General features: G+C 39.1%; 3 protein-coding genes across 5 annotated transcripts; 1 reads left to right on the top strand and 2 right to left on the bottom strand.

The window, feature by feature from the left end:
- Positions 1 to 794: 794 nt before the first annotated feature.
- LOC116197342 (MLO-like protein 13) lies at positions 795 to 4,236 on the top strand. 2 transcript variants are annotated; one of them, XM_031527458.1, is made up of 14 exons: positions 796 to 992; positions 1,513 to 1,570; positions 1,676 to 1,896; positions 1,982 to 2,098; positions 2,188 to 2,242; positions 2,318 to 2,412; positions 2,509 to 2,583; positions 2,683 to 2,771; positions 2,891 to 2,940; positions 3,040 to 3,080; positions 3,186 to 3,392; positions 3,626 to 3,693; positions 3,801 to 3,861; positions 3,969 to 4,236. In XM_031527458.1, the coding sequence occupies exons 1-14, from the start codon at positions 873 to 875 to the stop codon at positions 4,221 to 4,223; spliced, it is 1,512 nt and encodes a 503-aa protein (XP_031383318.1). In that variant the 5' UTR covers positions 796 to 872; the 3' UTR covers positions 4,224 to 4,236. The 2 variants fall into 2 exon arrangements, with proteins under 2 accessions (XP_031383319.1, XP_031383318.1); XM_031527459.1 differs by lacking the exons at positions 3,801 to 3,861; positions 3,969 to 4,236 and having other exon boundaries at positions 795 to 992; positions 3,626 to 3,697.
- A 22-nt stretch (positions 4,237 to 4,258) lies between these two features.
- Positions 4,259 to 8,072, bottom strand: LOC116197341 (ferric reduction oxidase 7, chloroplastic-like). The gene is made up of 9 exons (XM_031527457.1): positions 7,782 to 8,072; positions 7,603 to 7,708; positions 7,319 to 7,519; positions 6,678 to 6,912; positions 6,151 to 6,487; positions 5,681 to 5,954; positions 5,293 to 5,548; positions 4,784 to 5,210; positions 4,259 to 4,668 (listed from the first exon to the last, which is right to left on the bottom strand). The coding sequence occupies exons 1-9, from the start codon at positions 8,011 to 8,013 to the stop codon at positions 4,499 to 4,501; spliced, it is 2,238 nt and encodes a 745-aa protein (XP_031383317.1). The 5' UTR covers positions 8,014 to 8,072; the 3' UTR covers positions 4,259 to 4,498.
- Positions 8,073 to 12,272: 4,200 nt separating this feature from the next.
- Positions 12,273 to 15,986, bottom strand: LOC116197459 (ferric reduction oxidase 7, chloroplastic-like). 2 transcript variants are annotated; one of them, XR_004155046.1, is made up of 10 exons: positions 15,688 to 15,986; positions 15,519 to 15,621; positions 15,231 to 15,431; positions 14,880 to 15,114; positions 14,340 to 14,667; positions 13,879 to 14,152; positions 13,528 to 13,783; positions 13,335 to 13,445; positions 13,022 to 13,242; positions 12,273 to 12,907 (listed from the first exon to the last, which is right to left on the bottom strand). XR_004155046.1 is itself a non-coding variant. In XM_031527611.1 (9 exons), exons 1-9 carry the CDS (start codon positions 15,914 to 15,916, stop codon positions 12,738 to 12,740), a joined length of 2,220 nt encoding a protein of 739 aa, XP_031383471.1. In that variant the 5' UTR covers positions 15,917 to 15,985; the 3' UTR covers positions 12,273 to 12,737. The 2 variants fall into 2 exon arrangements, 1 of the variants encoding a protein (XP_031383471.1); XM_031527611.1 differs by having other exon boundaries at positions 13,022 to 13,445; positions 15,688 to 15,985.
- Between the last annotated feature and the right edge of the window lie 764 nt (positions 15,987 to 16,750).

Raw genomic sequence — 16,750 nt, 5'->3', positions numbered from 1 at the left:
TTGATAAGATTCGGTCCCAAAAGTTTGTTAGGGATAGTTTTCGACCCACGCCAGCCTTATCTTTTTCCACCAAAATGGTCCGGGCCCATGAATAGATCATGAAAAGTTTTTTTTTACTACAGCTATACGCTTCTATTGGTCTCGATTCCAAACATACACCTCTCCGAAGATAGTCTTAGGACCGCTGCACGCTTGTGAAAGTCGAGCTTGACCAGAATAGATCCGACCCAAGACAAGGGTAGGACGAGCTAGCATCGTGTTGCTAGGTCCTGATGATGCGGAATCCCAGTTTAGTTCTGTCTCGTTGAAAAGGGATCTCATGTCCCCATTAACTATATATATTCTGTTAAATAGATGGAGTAAGATTTTTAGTTTTTGGGTAAATGGAATGAATTAGGGAATGCTAGTCTACTTATTGATGTAAATGATCATTTGGCTACTCTTTAGTTTGCTTTTGTTTTTCTATAATTGGTTGTTTAACCTTTTGTATACATATTTGCATCTTCTCGTGCCTTTTGAGTATAAGTTATTATTCTTCTACTGATTTTAAATTTTTTTTAAAAAAAAACTATGGCCACGAAGAGATTTGGGCCCAAGAAACTTTTCGGAAGCCCAAAAGAAGATGGGCCATTTCACTTGCTGTTTGTGGGGAATATTTGTTTGCCAATGTATTTGGCTTATCCCAGCTGGAGTTGATACTTGGATTGCACTCTATTCTATACCCTTCTTCCAACTGAGGCAAGTCGGATTTTACCATTCATGTTCCTTTTCAAATTTCACTCCAAAACGTAGATTTTCTCATCTCTATATAACAAAGCAAATAATGAAATATCCTTAGTCCAAGAAGAGGAACGAAAGTTGTCACAGGGACCATGGCAGTCGAAGAGTCGAGGTTATTGCAGGAGACTCCGACATGGATTACGGCCGGAGTCAGCTTCGTCATCATTCTCATCTCTCTCTGTGCCGAACGTGCTCTGCACCGCCTCGGGAAAGTACATAAGATTACCGATTCATTTAACTCATCTATCGTCTGTTTTATGTTATAGTTTTCTGCTAAGTGCTATGTTGCTATTATATGATGTATGAACACTAGTTAGTTCCAATAACCAGTTGCAAAGCAAAAAACTGAGGTCATATTTTGCAATCGGATCCTTAGCCTTTTTTCGGTTTCCAGTTCCTTTCCTCCATATAACGTTTCGTTTGTTGAGTCGTTAATGTTTAAACGTCGAATGATTACATTTCTATTTCCATATGAGGTACATCCTATACATTTTTTTAAAATTTCATGAAATTGTATCCACCTTGGGTGATGAATAACACAAAAGAACTTGCATAACTCGGCGCATAGCACCGGGTATGCCACTTCTTCTATGAACAAAAAACTGTGATAATCGATGAGACCGCAATAGTGTTCGCTGCTATAGTTCAGTTGGCCTTGGTACCAGAGTTATCAGCTGGGCAAATGTATTGATGAGTGAGTTTGATGGTTTTTAACTGAATATCGATTGGCAGCTGCTGAAGCGCAAGGGGCAGGATGCACTGTTCGCGGCATTGGAAAAGCTAAAAGAAGGTTCGAAAATATTCACATCGTTCTAGTAGTAAGACTGTCATCATAAGTCATGGGTGGCGTAAACGCCGTAGCTAGTTTGTGAAAATGTCTTTCATGAGTTTGCAGAGTTGATGCTTTTGGGATTCATATCACTCATGTTAACGGTATTTCAAGGCGTAATCAGTCGGATTTGTATCCCGACTGATCTGATCTCTCACATGCTACCCTGTAAATTCCACCATGGCTCCGAGGCATCAAATCCCGAACATCAACAGCTTCTTCGTGAGAATACTATCAGACGGCATCTTTTATCTTCGGATCTCACCAAAGACCACTGCGCACCCAAAGTATGTATCTATATAATCCTTTTGGTATTAAAAAATCTGTTTATGTACTAAACTACTTATCTTCTGATCTCTTTTCATTTCATAGGGAAAGGTTCCATTATTGACGATTGAAGCGCTACACCAACTTCATATATTCATCTTTGTATTGGCAGTTGTCCATGTCATCTTCTGTGCGAGTACCATGGTTCTCGGCGGGTTAAGGGTACTACATTACTTCCATTCTTTTAATTTCCACTGCAGAGTGAATCGGCACGCTTGTCATTACGAGGAGACACGTCTTTGGAAATGCAGATACGACAATGGAAAAGCTGGGAAGAATCGATTCAGAGAGGCAAAAGAGAGAAGAGTATGTGCCTATTGCAATTCTGTTTTTCTATGTAAGAAGATGAATTTATATGACTAATCGTGCATAGATTATCAGAACCTTCGCTGCTTAAAGAGGAGGCTAAGCATCGTGAGATTTTCAAACAACGGGCAAGCGGATACTGGAGAAGGTCGGCCATTGTGAGTTGGGTGGTAAGTTTTCACATGATTGAACGCATTGCTCATGTTTCAGTGTCCATCTAGAATAACATGACGATGAACATCTTTTTATGCTGACAAATATTGTAGATATCGTTTTGCACACAATTCTATAACTCGGTCTCGAAGTCAGACTACATTGCCTTACGCCAAGGATTCATTAAAGTGAGATTTCTAGGTTGTCATGCAATTTCAGTTATCATTCGCATTATCTAATCACTGAATTACGCGAATAACTTTTTTCCCTCAACTCCTCTATTTCAGGCGCACTGTCCTTCACATCCAGACTTCAATTTTCACAAGTATATGATGCGGACTCTACAAGCTGATTTCAAGAAGGTTGTTGGCATCAGGTAATCTTTCATATATGTATATATATATATATATATATATAGTGCCAAGGCAATCTAAGTCTATCACCAGTCTTGCTCCTAAGAAGAAACATTAAACATGGAATGGACTATTTTCGCAGCATGTTCTTGTGGATGTTTGTGATTGTCTTTTTGCTGCTGGATGTCGAAGGTAATACAAGTAACTTGCAGAAACCGTCCTTTCTGTAAATTTTAAGTTGCAATCACAGATGAAGGATCTTTTGATTAAATTTGTGTTGCTTGAATGCAGGGTGGCACACGTATTTTTGGCTATCTTTTCTTCCTTTGGGTGTAAGTAATTCGAGATTTGTTCAGCCAAAAAAAATATATATATATATTGACTCTAATGACTGAAGAGCAGTCACTATGTTCGTTTTTTCGAATGACAATGTGCAGCTTTTGCTCCTTGTTGGGGCTAAATTGGAGCATATAATTACCCGACTAGCACAGGATGCACTGGCAGATCAAGTCAACCATGAAATGGCTGCAGTGAAGCCATCGGATGAATACTTCTGGTTCCATCGACCGGGGATAGTTCTTCACTTGATTCACTTCATTCTCTTCCAAAACTCCTTTGAGATCGCGTTCTTCTTCTGGATCTTGGTAAATGCTTCTTGGATTCACAAATGCTTTGACACACTGATGAGCTTAACATGTGATGACTAGGGAAGGCAAGGAACACTTTGGTTTAGTCCAAACCAAACTGAAAATCTTCCCAGAAGTGGACAGAGACAAAACTTGGATTACCTGTTCGGTTCAATCTCATGGTTCTCGGTCCACCTTATCATTAATGGTCAGTAATAGTACTGACATAAATCTGGCTTTACTTCTTGCAGTGCACTTACGGGTTCCACTCGTGCATGATGGAGAAGTATGGCTACATCATCCCAAGGCTTATCATGGGGTAACACTAACACATGATCAAACCAATTGGCATTGTTCATTCTCATCTATTCTTCGGGCTCGAAATGACGAAACTAAGATGTACGAAATATTTTTCACCTATTGCAGGGTATTAGTTCAAGTTCTTTGCAGTTACAGCACGTTGCCTCTGTATGTGCTAGTCACCCAGGTTCGTAAGATCTGTGCCCTGAAATTTATGCTAAGCCCGTTACATATATTTCGATGTATGAGGTTGCATGTTAAATAGAAACCTAACATGTGTAACTGATGTTTAAGATGGGGAGCAAGTTCAAACAAGGGATGTTCGACGAGCAACTGCATTCATATCTGAAAGATTGGATCGGTGACATAAGGGACAGAGATGGCCTCTCGAACCCCAGGGATGACAGTTCGTCCAAGTTGGCATCTTCCATACAGCCCAAAGCCCATAAATTGGTCAAGGAATCGTGGGACAGCTCACAAGTCTCCGAGCACTGTGCTGTTATTGATGGATCAGACATGCATGATACCGAAGACTCAGCACTGCCATGACATTTGATTACATCTTGCTTTGGAAAAACATACGCTGGAACCAAGAGAGAGTATTTCATTGTCATAAACCGGATTTTCAGATACATTTTCTACTGATTTTACATAGTAGTGTTGGAAATGGGACCGGACCAGCCGGTCATCCTAAAGAAAGTAGCATGTGAATCCTACATGTGACATGTGTGCTATGCTTCTACACTCGATTTATGTCCGGTTTCCTTCGAGACAGAAGCCTTTCTTATGAAGTGGAATCTGCTTGAGGGCATCAATTATAGCAGCTATAAATCGAAAGTGTGGCTATGAAAGTGGAAGATCGGGCGGTCTGATCCTCTCTTTAAATTCCGAGATCTGCATTCCTTGGCCACACTGGTCTCCAAAGTTGAGGGTCCACACACAATCACACCAATATCCACGTGGCCCCAGTGGTCCGATGCTGATCCAAAGATTTCTGCAGATGTAAGAAAAAGAAATTGTCGGATTGTAGATCAAATTCACAAGTAAGTGTCTAAGACAGCAAAGCATCAAATGTCCCATGAAGTGAGAAAGGTTGGTGTATAGAGTACCTTGAAAGTTCGGTCTTGAGCCATAGATAACTCTTCTTGGACCGACTGATTTCCTTTGAGGCAAATCATGGTGCGTCATGGGCGCAGATTGCAGGTTCTGGTTGCAGTGTTGAGATTTTTCGATTGCAAACGTTCCCTTCTTCCAGCAGGACCATAAAAAAACAACAAGGCCTCCGAATACAATCACGCTTGCGAGCATGCACACCACGAAAAGAAGTCCTTTGTACCACGAAGTTGTTACATTGAAACGGTTTATGTAGAAGAAATGCAAAAGAGTCATCAGCACTATAAATCCAACGGTGGAAGTCATCACATATAGTCCCGACCAAATAGTGTTCCCTGTACCGACTAAAACAGACATGCTGCAGCCATTCGAGACAGGAAAGACATGTGATTTCTTGGTGCTATCAATGTTATTACCTTCCTCCTGCAAAGATCGAGAACCCGAGATGAAAAAGAAGCAGAAGATAACAAAGCCAAGTACGTACATCAAGATCGGTTGGACTTACCAGTGAAGGTTCTGATTCTCGGGTAATATATATATCAATTTCAAGATTTAGTTCGTGCGGGAAGAAGGGAGAGATAGACCCCATATCAAGAATGGAAAGCAGGGGAAGCTCATTTGATTTTTTGATGGCCCAAACAAGTAGAACTTTGCTCGGTAGACATGATTTTCCCTCCCCAATGCGGTGGAAGATATCACTCAAGATGGCAAAGAATGGTGAAACTCCGATTCCTCCGGCTACCAGAACAAGATTCTCATACCTATCAGAAAATAGGGAAGCCGAAGATACTGAGTAACAAATGAAATACCATTCTATCATCTGACAATAGCTAAGAAACCTTGGAGAATGTAATGAAGAAGATCCAATAATTTGAAACATTATCCTCACGTACGTCAAATGGTAAGGTAACTCATGCCCGTAAGGCCCCTCGACTGAGGCTGTTATCTTAGGAGGTCGGAAAGTTGTCTCGTTTTGATCATGAATCTCGATGATATCCAAGATATTCCTGTCTAGTTTTGCTGTCCAATCCCCCAAAACCTTAATGAGGACAGAGATATGATTTTTTCCATCAAGTGGACTCGATGAAACGCTGAAAGGATGCCACTGCAGCCTAGACAGTTCTCGGATTTGAAGGAAAATGAAACTCAGGGCGTTATACTGCAGATCTGTATTGCAAGATGAATCGAAACTCAGCGGATGAGTACGAACTAAAAAATAAAAAAGTCAAGAAATTTTTCCAATGATAATCTGAAAGATACTTTGCCAAACCAACAAGTTGTTCTCAGGTCTTAACAACAGAGTGCAACTTCTAAAATCATATCTGAAAAAGGCATTCACTTCGGAAGAGAAATCAGTTATTACTTGCAGGCTTTGAGATGACCAGTTCAATGATTCCACAAGGGAGGCGCGTCGCTGATATGAGATTGACGGCCCTTCGTGACTGGCAGAACCTCAAGAAGCGATCTACCATAAAGAGGAACATTCCTCCAGCAGCAGTGCTGAAAAAAAAATCGCCGACATGCAATGCAAAGCATACAACGAATACAACATAGAGTTGGTGCATGTAGAAGAACACCTCGAACTGCTTCTTCCTCACCGGAGGAAGAGATGTGACCCACATCAGCAGACCGGCCAACAGGCCTATAACTCCCGGAAGAATGGCAATAGTTGCAATACTAGAATATTCCCAAGAAGTTATCTGAGCAAGACAACGTTTATGAAAGTCAAGCTACATCTTGCACCGGTAGTGCCATATCGGTAGCATGCACTTGGCCTTCACATAGCGTGACTTAAGGCTCCTATTACTCTGTTTATTCTGATTATTTACATTGTCCTAACTCCAAGATAATACTGATCTCTGCAACGAAATTTAAAGCTTGGAGACTCACTTCATCTAGCAGGATGCCTTGCATTGCCCAAGCGATCACGAAAGACAGCCCATGCAGAGTGAAGAGCAGCATCGTGAGATGTCCGAGCCACACATGATACCTAGCAGCTTGCTCGAATGGAATATCCACAAGGCGAAGAAGAACTGATCCACGAGCTACCGGAAGGAACAAAAATGCCAAGGAAAACATCCCGATGGTTGCTAGACGCTTCCCGTAAAGTTCCAACATGGCCGCACTACAATCATGATATATGTCAAACAAGTTAAAGTTTGGCAAATGTAAACATAATTGTTGAGAGACAACAAAAGAACAATCCCACACAGGGTAATTAAGAAAAATCCTGGGTACCACCACCTAACTACCTAAACTTTTGAGTTGAAAATAAGTCTAGTTCATGTAGCCCTACACCACTTGAAGCCCATGTTGAGTACAGTTAAAGTGCGTGTCATGTTAGTTCTCCTAACCTAAGTGTGGAAGACGAAGCCCATCTGGTGGTGATTAAAAAATAAGCACAAGGTCAGCTCTTGAGAATGGATATTGTCATGCGTAGAAAAAGCGCAAATGACCATACGGTGTTGAGAGACAACAAAAGTACAATGAATGTGTCGTTTGAGAAGTTACATCAATGCGGAAAAAGGTACCTCTTTATCACGGAAGACGACGTGGAGTTAGATAATGTACTAAGATCCTCCAAGGTATAGGCACTTATTGCCCACACAACGTACGAAACAACGAGGCAAATCCCAATGAGTTCCGCCGCAGATACTACTCCAAGTGGTCCATCCACCATGACAGGAAACGTCCACAACCTCAACCTCGGATACTTTGCAGGCTTGCTCTTCCTGGAAGTTAATGCCACATCTGGTGATTCGGTCGGTCCTTCTCCTTAATAACGAGTTACCGACTAATAAGAGTAATTACGTACAGTACTAGGAGCTCTTCCTTCCGAGAATCCATAATGATGAGGCGTGCTATGGCAAGGAATGTTATCGCCAGAATCGGACCACTAAATAACAAGAATGCGCCACTTCCTGCAAATGGTAATTTGTCGTATTAATTAGCAAGCAAATAACTAATACGCGATAGAAAGCATTTGGTTCAAACCTATGGCACCGTAGATGGTATTGCTGGCGACGTCGGTCCATTCATTGTAGAGGTCAGTCACCAGCGGCACTGGGTAGAGGAAAATGAAGGCGACCCAGGCAGCAAAGATCAGACCCATCGCCATCTCGAGGACCCATTTCACCCACAAGCAAGCGGCAGAGATCCTTTCTGGTTCGGATGGTTCCTCGCGTGAGAGCAGATGTTCCACGGCGGAGTCTGAGAGTTCTTCCATTGGACTGGTGGAAGCTATGTGCAGTGGCAGTTTCACATATGTATCCGTCTATTCTATACTTTTACACATAATTAGAAAGTTAGTCGTGCTTATCAAAAGAAAGAAAAGAAAGTTAGTTGGTCATAATTAACTTTCAATGCAATTTGAAAAATAACATGGACTCTCTAGCTGAAAGGATGAAGAGATATTAATCGAATTGCTGGCTATATGGACTATCTAATTATCCTCTTAAGGGTACATACTAAAAATAACTGTTAGGGTCGAATCGAACAATTTCGACTGTATATGAGACTCATTTTACGTTATATTGGAACTGATGATCTGTGTTTAGGATCAATATTATTCTACTTGCAAATTGGTTGAGGTTATAAATTCAATGAAAATTTTACACCCTACATATATTAAAAAGGGGAAATAGCCTGAAAAATCAATTACTTTCATGAAATTCCTTAATCTACCAATTTTTTAAATTTTGGCTTGAAAAATTACAGCGTCTACCTTCGTTTTCCTGATCAATCAATCCGTTAATTGGGCCGTCAAAACAGCTTACGTGTTCGTTAACGGTGCTGATGTGGCAAACGGTTGCTCACGTGGATGGCATGCCACAAACTTTTTAACCTAAAAAATCACATAGTTTATTTATTTTTTTATCTACCAAAATATCAATAAATTTTCTCTCATCTACCTAAATATCAATAACTTTAAAAAATCACATAATCTACTTATGTTCTCTCATCTACCAAACAATGGTTTCTTTCAAAAATCACATCTCTCAAAATATGACTTCTTTGAATGATTATAAGTTTTAATTACGGACTTATATATATGTATGTCGATTTGAATGTTAGAAGAATTTTTAATAGAAAAGAAGTGTTAGAACAATTACAAGATTGTCATTTGCAAATCAAAAAAATATTAATATATGTTATCACATTAAGTAATATATGAACTTAGACATATTATATTGCAAAAACAATAACCATGCCAAAATAACAATTTCAACAAAACTTGTCACCCCAACATCTATAAACATTTAGCATGGTTCAACTTGTAAGACACAAGTTCTATTGGAATGGTTATTTTATCATGATTATTGTCTTTGTAGTATAATACGTTTAAGTTCTATATGAAAGTAGGATAAAAATGGAACGTGCCAGATGGTCTCAGAATACTTTGTTTATAAATGGAATTTTCTCTATCTTTTGAGCTATTTCTAGATAATGAAATTTTGAATTTTAGAAATATATAAATATAGATTTGTGGGACTATTCATTATTTTATTGATTTTCTGAGTTTTCTTTATTTTTAATTTTTAATTTTTAATTTTTAAAATAAATAAATATAGATTTGTGGAATAGGTCGTTATTTTCTTGAATTTTTAAATTTTTTAGAAAAATAAATTTTAGTGTTATTTTTAGAGCATATAGATATAAATATCTAGGACCGATTGTTGTTTTCTCGTATGTACACAGTTTAATTTTAGGTACATCCACAATTATATTTTTTGAGTGAGTTCTTCAACTATTTATTTTTTTCTCGCACATAAACTTTTTTAGAATTTTAGGTGTTAAATTTTGATAATGCAAATATGATGAATTTGTATCTTTAACATTTTCATCATATCTACATTATCAAAATTTAATAACAATCGGTCCCAGAAATCTAAATCTACATGAACCATACCAAAATAAGTTGAACCATGCTAAAGTAATCGGTCCCCGTATCCAACAAGTTCAACCATGCTAAAGTTTTTATAGATGTTAGTGTGTAAAAGTTCTTTTAGAATGGTTATTTTAGCATGGTTATTGTTTTTGCAGTATAATATATCTAAATTCTTAAACTACTTAATGTGATAATAAATATGAATATTTTTTTTATTTGCAAATGAAAAATCTATAACTGTTCTAATACTTCTTTTTAAATAATTTTTTTAACATTTAAATCAACATACATATATAGGTCCCTAATTCAAACTTACATTCATTTAAAGAAGTCATATTTTAGTAGGTGTGATTTTTAAAAGAAGTCATATTTTGGTAGATGAGGAAACATAAACAAATTATGTGATTTTTCAAAGTTATTGATATTTTGGTAGATCAGGCAAAGGTTTTAATATTTTGGTAGATGAGAGAAAAAAGCAAACTGTGTGATTTTTAGGTTAAAAAGTTTGTGCACTTGCCATCTACGTAGGCGACCGTCTGCCACAATAATGTCGTTAACGGCCACGTCAGCAGTTTTAATGGCCCAATTAACGGATTGGTAGATCGGGGAAACGCATGTAAACGTTGTAATTTTTCAAGCAAAATTTAAAAAATTGGTAGATCGAGGAATTTAATGAAAGTAATTGATTTTTCATACTCTTTCCCCTATTGAAAACTATTATATATATATATATATATATACCTTCCTACACTAACAAATCAACATTACAATTAGCTAGAGAGTTAGTTAAGCTCTAATTTTCCCTGCGAATCTCGAGCTACAGTCACATGCATCCTCTATATCATATAGGGTAAATTATACTGGTGGTCCAAAAAATTTTACAAATATTTTAATATGATTTTTTTTGCTACATGATGGTATAAAATGTTTTAAAGTTGTTTCAATACAGTACGAACCGTTATCTCGCCATTGACACCGTCAAACCGACGCTGATGGTGTAAAATCGGTTTTTGTGGAACGTTACATGATGATGCAAAATGTTTTGAAGTTGTAACTTAATAGTACAAAATGTTTTACGTAAGTTATATAATGGTGCAAAATTTACAAATCTTGTAAAGGACTACTTGATGACGTTAATGGCGAAATAACGGTTTGTACTATACTGAAACAACTTCGAAATATTTTGTACCATCAAGTAACAAAAAAAATTTTTTGTACCATATTGAAATATTTGTAAAAGTTTTTGGACCACCAGTGCAATTTACCCATATCATATAATATAGAGGATGATACACATTGCTTCTACTACCCTAAAAATTGCTTACGACTATTGAGGGCGCTGGAGAACCCGATCGGAGTGGTGGGGCCTCGCCATCCTCATTTTGTTTTGATTTTGTTCAATTTCTAAAAAATTAGAAATTGTACTATGATGGTGAGACTTGGATTGCACATATTATCACCTTTCTCGTGCAATTTTCTTACTGTTTATATTGTTGATTTTGACAATAGTGCAAAGTAATTAAAATATTAGAAGTGCATCTACTTACCTAAAAGTCACGAGTCGTTTCAACTTTCAAGTTCTTTACCTACTACGTCCGTTCCAGCTGCGTCTCCGAACCATCGTTCTTTCCCAACAGGGTTATCTCTTTTAAGACGTTTAACTGCTTTCAGAAGGACTTTAGCATCCCGCACTGAAAAATATTGCCAACTAAGTTTCGCGGACAATTTTTGCAGCTAACAATACAATTTGCCAAATAATTTTTACAGCTAACTGCGGTCCTGCTTGTAAAATTGAAGCGCCCCCAAAGATATTCGGTTATTTGATTTTGCCCGGTAAATTTTCAGATATGTTTCCATTCATTATAAATAGTATGCACTGGTAATCGGACTGGACCACGCACGATCCCAAACTGGTCATACACTGATCTGAATTTTGTGCAGATGTAAGGAAAAGGAATTATCCGAATAAAGATCAAATTTGCAAGCGAGTGTCTAAGACAGCAAAGCATCAAAGATCCTATGAAATGTGAAAATTTGACGTATAGAGAACCTTGGAAGTTCAGTCTTGGGCCGTAGGGAGCTCTTCTTGAATCAGACTGATTTCCTCCGAGGCAAATTGCCTTGCATCACGGCAGCAGTCTATTTTGCTTGCAGTGCTCACATTTCTCGACTGCAGACGTTCGTTTCTCACAGCAGGACCAGAGAAACAAAAGAAGTCCTAACACAGTCACGCTACAATGGAAGACCTCACATATAGTCCGGTCCAAATAATGTTCCCTGTACCGACTAAAACAGACATGTCACACCCGTTTCAGCCGGGGAAGACATGTGAGTTCTCGGCGCTCTCAATGTTACCTTCTTCCTGCAAAGGTCAAGAAGGCGAGATCGAGATGAAAAAGATATGTCCCCACTTATATCAATATCAATTTCAAGAGAAGGGACAAATAGACTCCATATTGAGAGTGGAAAGCAGAGGAAGCTCGTTGGACTTTTTGATGACCCAAACGAGTAGAACCTTGCTCGGTAGACACGGTTTTCCTTCCCCAACTTGGTGGAGGATATTACTCGAGATGGCAAAGAATGGTGAAACTCTGATATACATAATTAATCATCATTGTGGCATAAATGCCACACATGGATGTACCTGAATAATCATAGGTTAAGTACATGATTGGAGGCAGGGTCTTAGGGTGAAACCCATCAACAAGATGTTTCAGAGTTTCTGCATGGCGGGTTCGGAATCAGGTTGGTTCAGAAGCCCATCAACGGGCCTTCTTTACCTTCTTAGAAGGTTCAGAGTCTAATCTAACAATCTTCACAATACTTACGGCATATTGTAAAGATGTATACTGAAACTTGGACTCAAAAATCATAAACGAAAATGGTTATGTCGATGACTCAAAAGATTACGGAGGTCGTACTATATATTAATTATGCTTTGTCTCTCATAGTCTGCATTTGGATGTCTTATATGAATCATACTCATCTGCAGTATGATTCTCTAAATATCGATTCATATCTAGACCCCTTAGGCATCTACTCAAAGCTATGAAATATGGCGGCTATAAATTGAAAGTATGGCTATGAAAGTGGAAGATCGGGCGGTCTGATCCTCTCTTTAAGTTCCAAGATCTGCATTCCTTGGCCACGCCAGTCTCCAAAGTTGTAGGACCACACACAATTACGCCAATATCCACGTGGCCCCACTGGACCGATACTGATCCGAAGATTTCTGCAGAAACAAGAAAAAGAGTTCCTTGGATGAAGATCAAAATTACGGGTAACAGTCTAAGACAGCAAAGCATCAAAGGTCCAATGGGATGCGAAAGGGTAATGTATAGAGTACCTTGGAAGTTCGGTCTCAAGCCGTAGAGAACTCTTCTTGAACCGAATGATTTCCTTTGAGGCAGATCGCTTTGCATCAGAGGAGCAGTTTGTCCGTTTTGCTTGCAGTGCTCAGATTTCTCGATTGCAGACATTCGTTTCTCCCAGCAGGACCATAGAAACACAAGAAGGCCTCCGAATACGATCACACTTGCGAGCATGCCCACCAGAAAAAGAAGTCCTCTGTACCACCAAATTGTTACATTGGAATCGACTATGTAATAGATGCCCGTAAGATCCATCAACACTATAAATCCGACAATGGTAGACATTACATATAGTCCCATCCAAATATTGTTCCCTGTGCCGACTAAAACAGACATGCCACCCCCGTTCGATACAGGAAAGATATGTGCATTCTCGGCTATCCCAGTGTTACCTTCTTCCTGCAAAGATCAAGGACACGAGATGACAAAGAAGTGGATACTAACAAATTCAAGTAGGGTCATCGTGGTCAGTTGGACTAACCAGTGAAGGTTCCGATTCTCGGGTGATATATATATCGACTTCAAGATTTAGTTTGTTCGGGGAGAAGGGGCAGATAGACTCCAAATCGAGAGTGGAAAGCAGAGGAAGCTCATTGGACTTTTTGATGGCCCAAACAAGTAGAACTTTGCTTGGTAGACACGGTTTTCCTTCCCGGACACGGTGGAGGATGTCACTCATGATCGCAAAAAATGGTGAAACTCCAATTCCTCCTGCTACAAGAACAAGGTTCTCATACCTGCAAGAAACAAATGGCGAAGGTAACTCCATTAGCTGACGATATTGAGAATGTAATGAAGAAAAATCCAAGAATTGAAAATTTTACTTGCGTACGTCAAATGGTACGGTAATTCATGCCCATAAGGCCCCTCAACTGAGGCTGTTATCTCAAGAGGTCGGGAAGCTATTTCATTTTGATCACGAGTTTCTAATATATCCAAGATATTCCTGTCGAGTTTTTCTGTCCAATCCCCCAAAACCTTAATGAGGACAGAGAGATGATTTTTCCCATCGAGTGGACTCGATGAAACGCTGAAAGGATGCCACTGCAGCCAAGACACTTCCCGGATTTGAAGGAAAATGAAACTCAGGGCATTATACTGCAGATCTGCAATGCAAGACCAATCGAAACTGAAAGTTAAGTGAAAGGTATGAACTTAATGATGCATTCCAAAGATAATCTAAAGGATACTTTGCCAAATCAATAAGTTGTTCTCTGGTCTTAATAATAGAGCATAACTTCTTAAATCATATCTGAAAAGGGCATTCGCTTCGGAAGAGAAATCAGTTATTACTTGCTGGCTTCGAGAGGACCAGTTCAATGATTCCACAAGGGAAGCGCGTTGCTGATATGATATTGACGGTTCTTCGTGATTGGCAGAACCTCAAGAAGCGATCTATCATAAAGAGGAGGATTCCTCCAGAAGGAATGCTGAATATAAAATCATTGCTATGCAATGCAAAGAATACAACGAACACAATGTAGAGGTGGTGCGTGTATAAGAACACCTCGAACTGCTTCTTCCTCACGGGAGGAAGAGATGTGACCCACATCAGCAGACCGGCAGACAGGGCTATAACTCCCGGAAAAACAGCACTATCAGAACTTACCCAAGAAGTTATCTGCAAAAGACAATGATAATGGAAGTCAAGAAGCTTCGGCAAGTTCCTTCAGTAGGACACTTCGACAGCTACAAAATGTACCAGCAGTGCCATTTTGGTTAGCACGAGCTTGGCCATCACGTTGCATTACCCTCAGGTAACTTAACGTACACGTATGACACCGGGATATTTTTAATTTGTGTGCAATGAAATTTACAAGCTTGGAGACTCACTTCCTCTAGCAGGGTGCCTTGCATTGTCCAAGCGATCACATAGCACAGTCCATGGAGGGTGAAGAGCAACATCGTGAGATGTCCGAGCCACACATGATACCTAACAGCTTGCTCAAATGGAATATCTACAAGGCGAAGAAGAGCTGATCCACGAGCAACTGGAAGGAACAAAAATGCCAAGCAATACTCCCCGATGACTCCTAGATGTAGCCCGGAATATTCCCACATTTCCACACTACAATAATGGTATATGTCAAAAATGGTGCACGTAATGCATCATTTCACAAATTATTTTGTCCTTTCATTTGCAGATAAATAGAGAAGATACATCAATGCAGAACAGGAATGCACCTCTTTTGCTCGGGAGGCAACGTGGACGTAGATAATATGCTAAGATCCTCCAAGGTATAGGCACTTATTGCCCACACGACGTAGGCTACAAAGAGGCAAATCCCGATGAGTTCCGCAGCGGAAACTACTCCAAACGGTCCATCCACCAGGACAGGAAACGTCCACAACCTCAACCTCGGATACTTTGCAGGCTTGCTCTTCCTGAAGTTAATGCACACTGGTGATTCGTTCGATCTCTCTACTTAAGTGACGAGTTATCGACAAAGAAGAGTAAAGGAATATACGTACAGTAGTATGAGCTCTTCCTCCCGAGAACCCATGACGATGAGGCGTGCTATGGCTAGAAAAGTTATCACCATAACCGGACCGCTAAATAACAAGAACATGCTTCCTGCAAATGGCAATTTGTATTAGTAAGCAAATTACCCGTATGCCATGGAAAGCATTTGGTTCGAACCTATTGCGGTATCGCTGAGGACATCGAGCAAGTCGTCGTAGAGGTCAGTCACCGGCGTCGCCGGTAAGAGAAAAACAAAGGCGACCCAGGCAGCAAAGATCAGACCCATCGCCATCTCAAGGACCCATTTCACCAACAAGCGAGCGCGAGAGATCCTTTCTGGATCGGGAACCGAAGGTTCCTTGCGTGAGAGCAGATGTTCCTCGGCTGAGTCTGAGAGTTCCGCCATTGGAGTGTGGAAGTTATGTTCACTAGCAGTTTCACATATGTAAGTATCACAAATAAATACAATTACAAATAAGAAAGTTTCGATTACATTAAAGAAAGTTTTTCTTGATAATTAAATATAAATAAGAAAGTTAGTAAATTTTTTTTGATAATGAATAAATATAAATAAGAAAGTTAGTTGGCCTCTAACTTTCTACTTCTCAAAATGCAACTGTTAATGATATGGTAAATTATGTGCCACTTTATCAAGAGAGAATAGCATAGTGGTGCACCTCTCGCCTGGTGATCAAGAGATCTTAAGTTTGATACCTAGTGGGACTACCTGTGCCTTTTTATTAAATATTTATGATTTCTATTTCAATACAATAGGCCCATGAGCCTCCCTTGTAACCGAAAAAAAATATGTGCCACTTTTCAACCAAAAAAAATTATGCGCCACTAGATGAGATATAATTAAGAACAAATAAGTAAATTTATATATTAAGAAAGGAGGTGTAGTATAATGAGATATTTATAATTTCTATTTCAATACATTAGGCCCATGGGCCTTTCTTGTAATAAAAAAAAAATATGTGCCACTTTTCAACCAAAAAAAAATTATGCACCACTAGATGAGATATAATTAAGAACAAATAAGTAAATTTATATATTAAGAAAGGAGGTGTAGTATAATGACAAACTATGGCATGGTAAATAATCAAAATCATGTGTGGTTGCCTGACAAAAACAACTATTGTACTTGGCATTATTACAATCGCTAGATTTTAATTGAGAAATCTCATCCATACATGTGACGAGATTTGTGTGCAATGACAATCTCATACCTATACTTTTT

The sequence above is a fragment of the Punica granatum genome, chromosome 2 (assembly GCF_007655135.1).
Source record: "Punica granatum isolate Tunisia-2019 chromosome 2, ASM765513v2, whole genome shotgun sequence".
Lineage (NCBI taxonomy): Eukaryota > Viridiplantae > Streptophyta > Magnoliopsida > Myrtales > Lythraceae > Punica > Punica granatum.
The sequence above is the reverse complement of the archived record's forward strand: the minus strand, read 5'-3'. Positions and strand labels throughout refer to the sequence as shown.